This window comes from Schistocerca gregaria, chromosome 5 (genome assembly GCF_023897955.1).
Source record: "Schistocerca gregaria isolate iqSchGreg1 chromosome 5, iqSchGreg1.2, whole genome shotgun sequence".
Lineage (NCBI taxonomy): Eukaryota > Metazoa > Arthropoda > Insecta > Orthoptera > Acrididae > Schistocerca > Schistocerca gregaria.
Window position 1 is genome coordinate 423,365,917 of NC_064924.1, and position 12,437 is coordinate 423,378,353.

A 12,437-nucleotide genomic window follows, 5' to 3' on the forward strand; every position below is an offset into this window, starting at 1 on the left:
ATAGAAATATGTGCAATAGTTCATGAAATATTAGTTATGAGGTGTACCTTTTTATCTGTTTTCAGTTCAACTTTATAATTGCTTTTAAATAATCCCAAAACTGGTCAATTTTACAACTGATGAAGTATGAAGGAACATTTGGACTCCTGTTTTGAAAATGAAGAATTTTAAGCCAAACCACTCCATAATGCTGTACAGCAAGCATTCCTAAATCCTTGTAGGAATATCTCCACAAGTTGAAAAATTAAGATGTATATTGCTTTTAAGATTTAAAAATCTACGAATGATAAAGATTTTGAGATGAGAATCTTAATATCTGAACCAATACAAGAGTTTCCTTTATATATTAGGCTCATTATCTTAATAATGTCGCTATCTGTACTAGATTAAGCAAAATTTGTATAACATACACACTTAAGAACTGGACATTATGGAGATAGGTGGATGTCATTTCTTAAAAATCTAATAAGACATTTCTCTCCTGTTACTGAAAAATCAGGAAAAACTAAATGCTCTCTGACAAACTGATATTCTGTCATCTGTAAAAAGAACTGCTAATACATTGTTTCAAACCATTTGTTACCATTTCACCCAGCCAATTGTAATAACAATCATTGGTATTGAAAATTTCAGAGAAGTTAATTTCACTATACTAATGCAACAAATGGTTCAATAGTTAAAAATCAATGCTACATTTCTGTTATAAATGAGACAAGCTCTGTAACTGTTGGCACCACCTTGTTAGTACGTAATGACAGAAGCTTGGCTTCCTGCTCTCCATCATGTGATTTTAAAGTTGGTTTCTAACCTTAAAACAGGGGAGTTTGTGGTCTATATGCACTTATAGTCTAATCTCTCAATGCGTCATCACTCCTCAGTCTGCTCTAAGATCTCCAGACTGAAGCGTGTGATTGTGGCTTCTAAAAGAAAACATTGTGCTAGACTGAAAGCAGAAACAGTGAATTAATTTAACAGTACAATGTTGGATGAGCAAGTATTTAGGACCAAACTTTAACAGGCAAAGAGATTAACAAAACTGTGTGGGGAAAGTTATATTAAATTGACGAAGAGAATATCTCTCACTGCTGGAGCTGCAGAAATCTTCTTAGAGTACATTATGCAACAATCAAAGTACCTATGTAATGCTTGTAAAGCCATTGTGTGAAATCATTGACAAATAATATTCCATACAGAGTGATACTACTGTATATACACACACTTTCAAAGACTAAGTTTGCTATGAAAATAAATGTAGCTTTAGTTTTTAATAAAGTATAATCCCTATCAGTTTACACTAAATTTGACACACTCAATAATCTGACAGCCACATGAGCAAGGAATGGCTAGATTAGCAAGCATTTAGCGTAGCACCAAAAGTTACATCGATTTCATTGCTTTTCCTGTCTCATATAGCACTATATAAACAAACAACTGAGTAACACCGCATAATCAGCTCATGATGTCTTCAAATGTTAAACTATAATCAAATGGTTCTCATTCAAAACCTACTGTTGCTACTTTGAGTTAAAATTTCTGTACAATATTTAATTAAAGTGAAATATGCAATGAAGACCAATTCAGTTAAATCCTTATGTGTAACAGAATAAAGAGCAAGTGTGCTTTTCACTGAAGCACTACGTAAAACTTACTATATTCTCAGCAGGATGAGGTGCAATTGAACTCTGAATCCTTTTTAAGTACTCAACATTTCGTTGTTGTGCATCCTGAAGGTACTGCTATCTTTCATCAATTATAAACTTTTAAGATTTTCAAGTGGTTTCCATAATACATAAATTTCCAAAATGAAGAAACAGTTTAATCACTATATTACAAAAAGCAAGCATGTAAACAGGTAAATTTTGTCTGATTGGGCCATGTTTCATGTTACACTCATACTTGGTGATGTAACAGCATTGTTACAATTCTGAAGTACAAAATTATGATACATTGTAAAAAATCAAAATATATTTTGATTTCAAATGAGCAATTTGTTTTACATAGACAATGTAATAATGTGTACAGTATTAGTGTTTGTTAATACTCTACTCTTTGGAAACAACGTGGTTTAGTTTCTCATTTCTTTAGTTTTAGTGTTTCCTGTAACTGTTTTACAATTGCATATTACAGTGCACAGATCAGCATAAATAAGGCCTACAGATATCAGAAATATATTCAATTACAGGTTTCATTTCAGACTCCGCAACTTCCTTTTTCTCCTCTTCCTTTTTTTTTTTTATGAACTGGCAATATCAGGCACATTTCTCAGAAACGAATACAGTCCAAGTATTCTGACCAAATAAAGGTCTGACAGTCATATCACATTGACAATTATTTTTCTTTTCTGTCATTCTAATACTGCTAACTATCTATAACCCAAAGAATATTAATTCCTGAGGGGCCCAAGTTGACTCGTCCTAGCATTCCATGTTCTCTCGTCTTCAGCTGGTGCAAGAAGAGCAGTATGGTATGGAACAGGTTGTTGCGACCCTGGTAAGAATTAGAAGAAAATGATTATCAGTAATTCACAGTAACCAATGATCACACTCTTAGGAACAGATTAAAATATATCCAATATTTATCAAATTAATATTATGCAAGCACTGTAAATTAATACAAACAAAAAGGAACCATGGGCTTTCTTTGAGATTAAAAGAACGCGAGTAAATAATATTATACTAGCAGCATCACCACTACTGACAAACCAATATAGCATTGCTTCAGTTGACTGTCAAGCATTTTAAAAAACCTCAAACCTACTATAGTGGCAAAACCTGAACTACATGGTATGAAATGCTAAGAATAAGACTTTAACATTGGAATACTCTACATAATTCAATGATTTTTGGACAAACTGATATCTAATATTACAATTTACCATACAATTTTGTGGCCTTGGGATAATATAAACCCACTCAGCTTGACTACGTTTAAAAATTTTATTTACTGGCATAACCATAATATATTTTGTAGAAATAATCTGTTTCAGCCAACAGCAGTCATCTTCAGATTACAATGAGAAGCAGTGTTATTTTTCAATGCTACATTTAAGCACACTGCTGCTTCTCATCATGATCTGGAAACGGCTGATGCCAGATGAAACCATTTATTTTTAATAATATCTGATGATTCCAGTCAACAAGTAAGTCATTGTTTTTGTTTCCATGACAAAAACATAATGTTTTCCACATGACAACTACATGTGATTAAATATTATGACAATAAAATAGATGATTAAAAATTGGATTAATTTTAACTCCGAAAGAGAGAAACTAAAGTTACTTACACTTATTTTCTATGTCATATGAAATACCAATTATAATGAGAAATTGAGAACATAGTGAAGCACCATCAGTGGCAAATTTTATGTAATAACATGTGAAATTTTGCTGCTTCTGCCAAGACTCAGTAGAGTTTGCAATATTTCTCCTAACATGCTGATGCATTTGCATCTGTGACAAAAGAATCTTGGAAAATAGTTTATTATTAATCAAGCAACTGAAGACAAGACATGTTAACAGCTCATGAAAATGTTCATTGTCTGCCTAAAAATAAATGTGTTATTTCTTAAATTATGTTATTGAAGTTATGCACAGATTACCTTTTCATTACTTATTGATTTCAAAAAGACACGAAGCCCACACCCACTACAGTAGTAAAAGTTTATATGCCAACTAGCTCTGCAGATGATGAAGAAATTGATGAAATGTACGATGAGATAAAAGAAATTATTCGGGTAGGGAAGTGAGGCGAAAATTTAATAGTCATGGGTGACTGGAATTCGACAGTAGGAAAAGGAAGAGAAGGAAACATAGTAGGTGAATATGGATTGGAGCTGAGAAATGAAAGAGGAAGCCGCCTAAATCTCTGTCTTACCATTATACAATCTATCTGAAATCTTTTAGTATCTCCAGGGTTCTTCCATGTATGCAACCTTCTTTCATGATTCTTGAACCAAGTGTTAGCTATGATTAAGTTATGCTCTGCGCAAAATTCTACCAGGCGGCTTCCTCTTTCATTTCTCAGCTCCAATCCATATTCGCCTACTATGTTTCCTTCTCTTCCTTTCCTACTGTCGAATTCCAGTCACCCTTCCCAACCACTGCTTCCCTTTCATGCCCCTCCACTTTTATAACTGCCATCTGGTTTCTGTACAAATTGTAAATAGCCTTTCGCTCCTTGTATTTTACCCCTGCCGCCTTCAGAATTTGAAAGAGAGTACTCCAGTCAACACTGTCAAAAGCTTTCTCTAAGGCTACAAATGCTAGAATCTTTCTTCTAAGATAAGTCGTAGGGTCAGTATTGCCTCACGTGTCCAAACATTTCTACGGAATCCAAACTGATCTTCCCCAAGGTCAGCTTCTACCAGTTTTTCCACTCGTCTGTAAGGAATTCGCATTAGTATTTTGCAGCTGTGACTTATTAAACTGATAGTTCAGTAATTTACACATCTGTCAACACCTGCTTTCTTTGGGATTGGAATTATTATATTCTTCTTGAAGTCTGAGGGAATTTTGCCTGTCTCATACATCTTGCTCACCAGATGGTAGAGTTTTGTTAGGCCTGGCTCTCCCAAGGCTGTCAGTAGTTCTAATGGAATGTTGTCTACTCCCGGGGCCCTGTTTCGACTTAGGTCTTTCAGTGCTCCTTTGATGCTTAATTGATTGACTGATTTGCTAGGAACAGTGTTCTTGATCCTTCGTAACAAAAAATAGTTCTTATTCTAAAATAATGGATGTAACAAAGTAATGCATAATGCAATAATGAACATAATATAAGAAATTTTTCACTGGTTCATTCAATTTAGTCTTTCCTTTTCAGCTTCTTTCTAAAGCCTCTGCCTTTCTGAGCTCTATCATGAAATTTGATCTAGAATTTTGTAACTAAGTTTCTATTACACTTTTGTACACAGCAGGAATATAATCTAGAAATATTTCAACAGTCTTGTTGTACACCTTGCTTTTTATACTCTTCCTTATGTAATGTTCATAGGTCATTTTCCATAATCAAGTCCATTTGCAGCACAATTTTGTAAATTTTTCCATGTGGTCAGTGGATAACTCCTTCCCTATATTGGAAGAAAATAGAGCTTGCTGTCACATGAGAACTGCAGGAAAACCCATGGACTTTCTGTATGTGGTCTGGCCCATTGCTGCAGAAATCCACACATATACACCCAGCTAATGACTCCATATTGGATGTTCTGCGAATGGCAGCTGACTGCCTCAAGGTCGTGTCTCCACTAATGCAAGGCGAAGATTGCAAGTGTTCTAGAACCTGTCCGAAATAGCTGTCACCCATACCTAAAGTTCGTTTGTTTGTAACCAGCTAATGCAGCCTTATGCAAGCAGTTCAGTGCAAGACATTGTCATGAGCCCCTTTTCAGTTATCGTACTTTATTATTATTATTACTATTATTATTTAATTATTTCAGAAATACATATCAAACAGCAAACATCCTTACAACATCCAAGGATTAAAAATGTGTAGAAGAGAAGTAAGTTTCACTTAAACTGAAGAAGGGAACCAACACTCGTCTGAAGAAAAAAGGAGACAGCATGGGATGCAAAATTTTACACAGGTTGTAGAGAATCAAAATAAGGCTGTATGTTTTGCGGAGTGTAAGTCTTTAGCTTTCCAGTACCCTGTTGCAACACTTTAATATCGGCAAAGCTGCTTCTTATAGTCATAACAACAACAACAACAACAACAACAACAACGGCAACTTCCAGCATCAGAAAAACCTATTGTCCTGGCCAAGTGTATAACAATGTTGGCAAGAGATCTGAGGACATTCAGAAAGTTGTAAGAGACGGCGCTCTAGATCTTGCACAGACACTGCCAGAAACAGGAACACATTGCTCCCAATGAAATTGAAAGAGGCGTGCTTCCTCATCCATCAACAACTTCTCACAAGTGTTGCAGGACATGAAGGATGGTGCTTGCCCATATACAGCTCACACATGGAGAAACGCTTACACTAAAATACATTATTTGACTCGTACTATGCATTCAATCTCAAGAGAGTTGCAGTGCAAAAATAAAGTCTTTTTTGTTACAGAGGTCCCATTTGGTACAGAGTAAACTGCCACAAATTTACAGAACCTACACCAAACTCTTGAGGATAAATGGTTGCAGTAATATTGTCCTAATGTTTACACATCGTTGAAATTAATCAAAAATGCCATAATTTATTAAAAAGGACTGGCCATGTGAAAGACACACTGTTATAGTTTAGTGTAAGCAACATGTTGAGACTTTGTTGGAATACTTTGTGTGTCAGGCTAAAATCTGTGTTTACGCAACATGAACAAATTGCTGAAGATTGCGTGACTCGGGAAAAATACAGTTGTTTGGGAACTGAGATTCCATGTAGCTAACAAATTAATTCAGTTTCTCCGAGTAATTCAAGAGGCTACCAAGACTGTGGAAGCTGGCAGTGGTCCGATGCTACAGCTGCTTGTGTCATTGGTGTTCTAGGTTCAGGAGCACTGTGCTGAGAATGCAGCTGACAGTGAGGTAAGCAATCTCATATATGTAAAACACCACATTTATATACTAATAAAATTTATATTTTGGTTAAACATATTGTATTTAAAGAAGATGGTGTGCCTCAGTATTTTCAAACATTTGTGGGAAATAGCACTACTGAAAGCAAGCACTCCAAATCTCTTATGCGATGAGAGAGGAAGTTTATGCCGAAGCACATTCCAGATGTGCTGCACTTCTAGGTAAATGCAATGTTATGTAGATGTGCATAGTAAATATTTTATCAATGTCTAATTCCATTAGGAACTGTGTGCGCCACGAGCATGTTACTGTCAATATATTTTGGATAAATCGCACCATCAATTGTAAAGATTGAAACCATTTATTTTACAGATCAATTTCGGTCACTAAGTGACCATCTTCAGTGCAAACTATTTGAACCTTGTTTGCCCATATTGTAGTAACACAACATTTTCCATGAGGTGTAACATATATGTGATGATTACTTCCAACAGATATCTTCACTTTTACTGCATATGATAATTTCGAATTACAGAAGGACCTATCTTGTGACCTCAGCAGTTGCCAATCCAACATACCGACTAATCTCTAATGTCTTAAGTGCTTGTTTCAAGAATAAATTATCCAGAATATCGTTATGGTCTTAAAAGATTAATAATATTTCTTTATTTACTTGAAGGAAGAAAGTTCACACGTCTTTCTTTTCTGAAGTTTGTAATTTTCTTTTAATTTTAATAAATATATTTATACATAAAAGATAATTTAGTTGCTGTATCATGTGGGAATGATGGCATGTAGATATTTTTGCACATATCGAAGAGCAGAGGTTCCTAAACTTTTTCATTCTTTTACCACCTTCCGCAATAAATTCTTATGTGCAAATCCCCACCTTATAAAAGAAAAATGTACTTGCAGTAACATGGAAGTAATAGAATTCCAAGCAAATGATTTACTAGCCTCAATGCTTTTATATTGCTTTACATTTCAGTTGTATCATACAAAAGATCTTTGAATACTTTTGCATAATGGATTAATCTAGTATGCCATATTAAAGTATTTTACATTTTTCTGTTAACCTACAAGTTTTCGTTATGGGATATCTCAAATTACTTTCACTGGGAAGTTTGTTTCTGCATTTATTTTTTATGTAAGTGTAAGAAGGAAAATCCTTTTCACATAAATATGTGGATGAGACAAATAATAAATTAATGTAGTTACAGCTATATTTGACAGCATTGGAAACATTGCCTTTAATATTAACCAGAAACTTCTCTGTGACAGAGATTTCTTTTTTGTAACTTAAGTCATTGGAAGTTCCAAGTAGCTGCTCCTTTTAATTTACAATTCATGTGGATTCCAACATTATTGTCTCTTCAAAGTGATTACAAATCCAATTCTTAGTACTAGACAGAGCATGAAAATGGTCTTTGAAAGCTTTTCCAAATCCCTTTAAATGTTCCTTAATTATGTTCTTGACATTTTCGTCCAATGTAAGATGAATTTCTACACGGAAGTTGTGAAGGATATTAAAGTACTCAATTTGATTGGAATTTAAACAGATTTCCCAAACTGTAAGATTTTAACAAGCAATTCCAAATGGGCTTGAACATTACACAGGTTTGTATTTGGTCCTTAAGTAATAAATTTAAAATGTTGCTTTTTAACAACATGTCTGTCAATCAAGCCACAGTCTGAAGCCAGACTTTGCCTTAGGAAAGTGGTACCTGATGAAAAAAAGATATACTTCATATAACGAGAACAGTTCTGCCATGATATAATCATCTTCATTGTGTATCAGTAAAAACTTTTAAATACTTGCCATTCCCTCATACATTTTTACAAAAATTTGATAGAGCACCTTTTAATAAAATTAATTATTTCTATTGCATCATAAGGTACAGAATGTTTTGACATGCACGTAACAATACATTGATATAACAAGCAATGGTGGAGATTTATGTAACCATCTTGTTCCTGATGTTACAGCCATAAGTTATTTTAACGTAATGCAGGAAGTGAAGTACTGTGGCAGAAAAGACTGCGTGAAGTAAAAAATGGCCTGCAAATGGGCCACAGAGATTTTGTTTCACACACACCACAGTGCGATACCTGATGGGCAAGTGACATGATGAACAACTGAGCCGCAATGGCACCTGGGCAGACTCAGAATCTGGTGGCATACTGCTTGGTCACAGCTATGTTCGCGGGCAGGCCGAACAGGTTTGATGCATGCCTCTCGTCACCATTATTATGCAGGCACTATAACATGGCAGTTTTAGATGGGGATGTTTTGATCTATGGTAGCTTAAAATACTGACAGAGATCAGGACTGTACCACTGCATTTACGGCATTGCCAGTTGTAACCAAATGCCTCCAGTATTTACATGCTGTTTAGTTTGCTTTTTGTTGTTAATTGCTTGTTACTTTCTTCTCTTATTTTATTTTGAAATGCGTGATTTGTAATAAGAAGTGGTGCTCATAAAACAATGCACAATGTGCTGCGGTTCTGCGAGGTTGAAAAGGAGCATTTGAAACTTGTACACACTATCATTCTGGCCCATAAAAGAGCTCTGGCAAAAGTTTATGGAGCCTAGACAGGGTTAGGAAATTTGCCAGCTCTCATCCTGGTCAGCCACCAGGAGTTCCCAACAAGAAAAGCTCAGTTTTAGCTGTAATTTGTGCACATAAAGACTGTATTTATCTAAGTATAAGATGACTACCCCCCAATTAACAGGTTCCTTGAGAAACTTTTTTTTTAAATATTCTAATTAATTACAACTACAAATTGTTTTACTGGCAAAGTATCTGCCAAAAAGTTGTTATATCTATTCAATGTTGTTGTTGTGGTCTTCAGTCCTGAGACTGGTTTGATGCAGCTCTCCATGCTACTCTATCCTGTGCAAGCTTCTTCATCTCCTAGTACCTACTGCATCCTACATCCTTCTGCATCATCTCTTGGTCTCCCTCTACGATTTTTACCCTCCACGTTGCCCTCCAATGCTAAATTTATGATTCTTTGATGCCTCAGAACATGTCCTACCAACCGATCCCTTCTTCTAGTCAAGTTTTGCCACAAGCTCCCCCTCTCCCCAATTCCATTCAATACCTCCTCATTAGTTATGTGATCTACCCATCTAATCTTCAGCATTCTTCTGTAGCACCACATTTCAAAAGCTCCTATTCTCTTCTTGTCTAAGCTATTTATCGTCCACGTTTCACTTCCATTCGTGGCTACACTCCATACCAATACTTTCAGTAACGACTTCCTGACATTTAAATCTATACTCGATGTTAACAAATTTTTCTTCTTCAGAAACACTTTCCTTGCCACTGCCAGTCTACATTTTATATCCTCTCTACTTCGACCATCATCAGTTATTTTGCTCCCCAAATAGCAAAACACCTTTACTACTTTAAGTGTCTCATTTCCTAATCTAATTCCCTCAGCATCACCCGACTTAATTTGACTACATTCCATTATACTCATTTTGCTTTCTTTGATGTTCATCTTATACCCTCCTTTCAAGACACTGTCCATTCTGTTCAACTGCTCTTCCTAGTCCTTTGCTGTCTCTGACAGAATTACAATGTCATCGGCAAACCTCAAAGTTTTTATTTCTTCTCCATGCATTTTAATACCTACCCCGAATTTTTCTTTTGTTTCCTTTACTGCTTGCTCAATATACAGACTGAATAACATCAGGGAGAGGCTACAACCCTATCTCACTCCCTTCCCAACTGCTGCTTCCCTTTCATGCCCCTCAACTCTTATAACTGCCATCTGGTTTCTGTACGAATTGTAAATAGCCTTTCGCTCCCTGTATTTTACCCCTGCCACCTTTATAATTTGAAAGAGTATTCTAGTCAACATTGTCAAAAGCTTTCTCTAAGTCTACAAATGCTAGAAACATAGGTTTGCCTTTCCTTAATCTTTCTTCTAAGATAAGTTGTAAGGTCAGTATTGCCTCTGGTGTTCCAACATTTCTATAGAATCCAAACTGATCTTCCCCAAGGTCAGCTTCTACCAGTTTTTCCATTCGTCTGTAAAGAATTCACGTCAGTATTTTGCAGCTGTGACTTATTAAACTGATAGTTCGGTCATTTTCACATCTGTCAACACCTGCTTTCTTTGGGATTGGGATTATTATATTTTTCTTGAAGTCTGAGGGTATTTCGCCTGTCTCATACTTCTTGCTCACCAGATGGTAGAGTTTTGTCAGGATTGGCTCTCCCAAGGCTGTCAGTAGTTCTAATGGAACATCATCTACTCCGGGGGCCTTGTTTCGACTTAGATCTTTCAGTGATCTGTTAAACTCTTCACCCAGTATCATATCTCCCATTTCATCTTCATCTACATCCTCTTCCACTTCCATGATACTGTCCTCAAGTACATCACCCTTGTATAGACCCTCTATATACTCCTTCCACTTTTCTGCTTTCCCTTCTTTGCTTAGAACTGGGTTTCCATCTGAGCTATTGATACTCATGCAATTGGTTCTCATTTCTACAAAGGTCTCTCTAATTTTCCTGTAGGCAGTATCTATCTTACTCCTAGTGAGAAAAGCCTCTACATCCTTACATTTGTCCTCTAGCCATCCCTGCTTAGCCATTTTGCACTTCCTGTCGATATCATTTTTGAGACGTTTGTATTCCTTTTTGCCTGTTTCATTTACTGCATTTTTATATTTTCTCCTTTCATCAATCAAATTTAAAATTTCTTCTGTTACCCAAGGGTTTCTACTAGCCCTCGTCTTTTTACCTATTTGATCCTCTGCTGCCTTCACTATTTCATCCCTCAAAGTTACCCATTCTTCTTCTACTGTATTTCTTTCCCCCATTCCTGTCAATTGTTCCCTTATGCTCTCCCTGACACACTGTACAACCCCTGGTTCTTTCAGTTTATCCAGGTCCCATCTCCTTAAATTAGCACCTTTTTGTAGGTTCTTCAGCTTTAATCTACAGTTCATAACCAATAGACTGTGGTCAGAGTCCACATCTGCCCCTGGAAATGTCTTACAATTTAAAATCTGGTTCCTAAATCTCTGTCTTAGCATTATATAATCTATCTGAAACCTTTTAGTATCTCCAGGGTTCTTCCTTGTATGCAACCTTCTTTCATGATTCTTGAACCAAGTGTTAGCTATGATTAAGTTATGCTCTGTGCAAAATTCTACCAGGCGGCTTCCTCTTTCATTTCTTAGCCCCAATCCATATTCACCTACTACGTTTCCTTCTCTTCCTTTTCCTACTGATGAATTCCAGTCACCCATGACTATTAAATTTTCGTCTCCCTTCACTGTCTGAATAATTTCTTTTATCTCATCATACATTTCATCAATTTCTTCGTCATCTGCAGAGCTAGTTGGCATATAAACTTGTACTACAGTAGTAGGCATGGGCATCGTGTCTATCTTGGTCACAATAATGCGTTCACTATGCTGTTTGTAGTAGCTTACCCGCACTCCTATTTTTTTATTCATTATTAAACCAACTACTGCATTACCCCTATTTGATTTTATATTTATAACCCTGTATTCACCTGACCAAAAGTCCTGTTCCTCCTGCCACCGAACTTCACTAATTCCCACTGTATCTATCCATTTCCCTGTTTAAATTTTCTAACCTACCTGCCCGATTAAGGGATCTGACATTCCGCTCCGATCCATGGAACGCCAGTTTTCTTTCTCCTGATAACGACGTCCTCTTGAGTAGTCCCCGCCCTGAGATCCGAATGGGGGACTATTTTACCTCCGGAATATTTTACCCAAGAGGACGCTATCATCATTTAATCATACAGTAAAGCTGCATGCCCTCGGGAAAAATTATGGTTGTAGTTTCCCCTTGCTTTCAGCCGTTTGCAGTACCAGAACAGCAAGGCCATTTTGGTTAATGTTGCAAGGCCAGATCATCCAGACTGTTGCCCCTGCAA

The 12,437-nt window shown here is 36.2% G+C and overlaps 1 protein-coding gene across 2 annotated transcripts in view; it reads right to left on the minus strand.

Moving 5' to 3' along the window:
* Positions 1-1,943: 1,943 nt before the first annotated feature.
* LOC126273457 (transmembrane protein 209) overlaps positions 1,944-12,437 on the minus strand; it is a 130,154-nt gene continuing 119,660 nt past the window's right edge. For both annotated transcript variants that reach the window (XM_049977015.1, XM_049977014.1), the window contains one exon: positions 1,944-2,487. In XM_049977015.1, the coding sequence (XP_049832972.1) occupies positions 2,359-2,487 (129 nt within the window). In that variant the 3' untranslated portion in view covers positions 1,944-2,358. The remainder of the gene's footprint in view (positions 2,488-12,437) is intronic.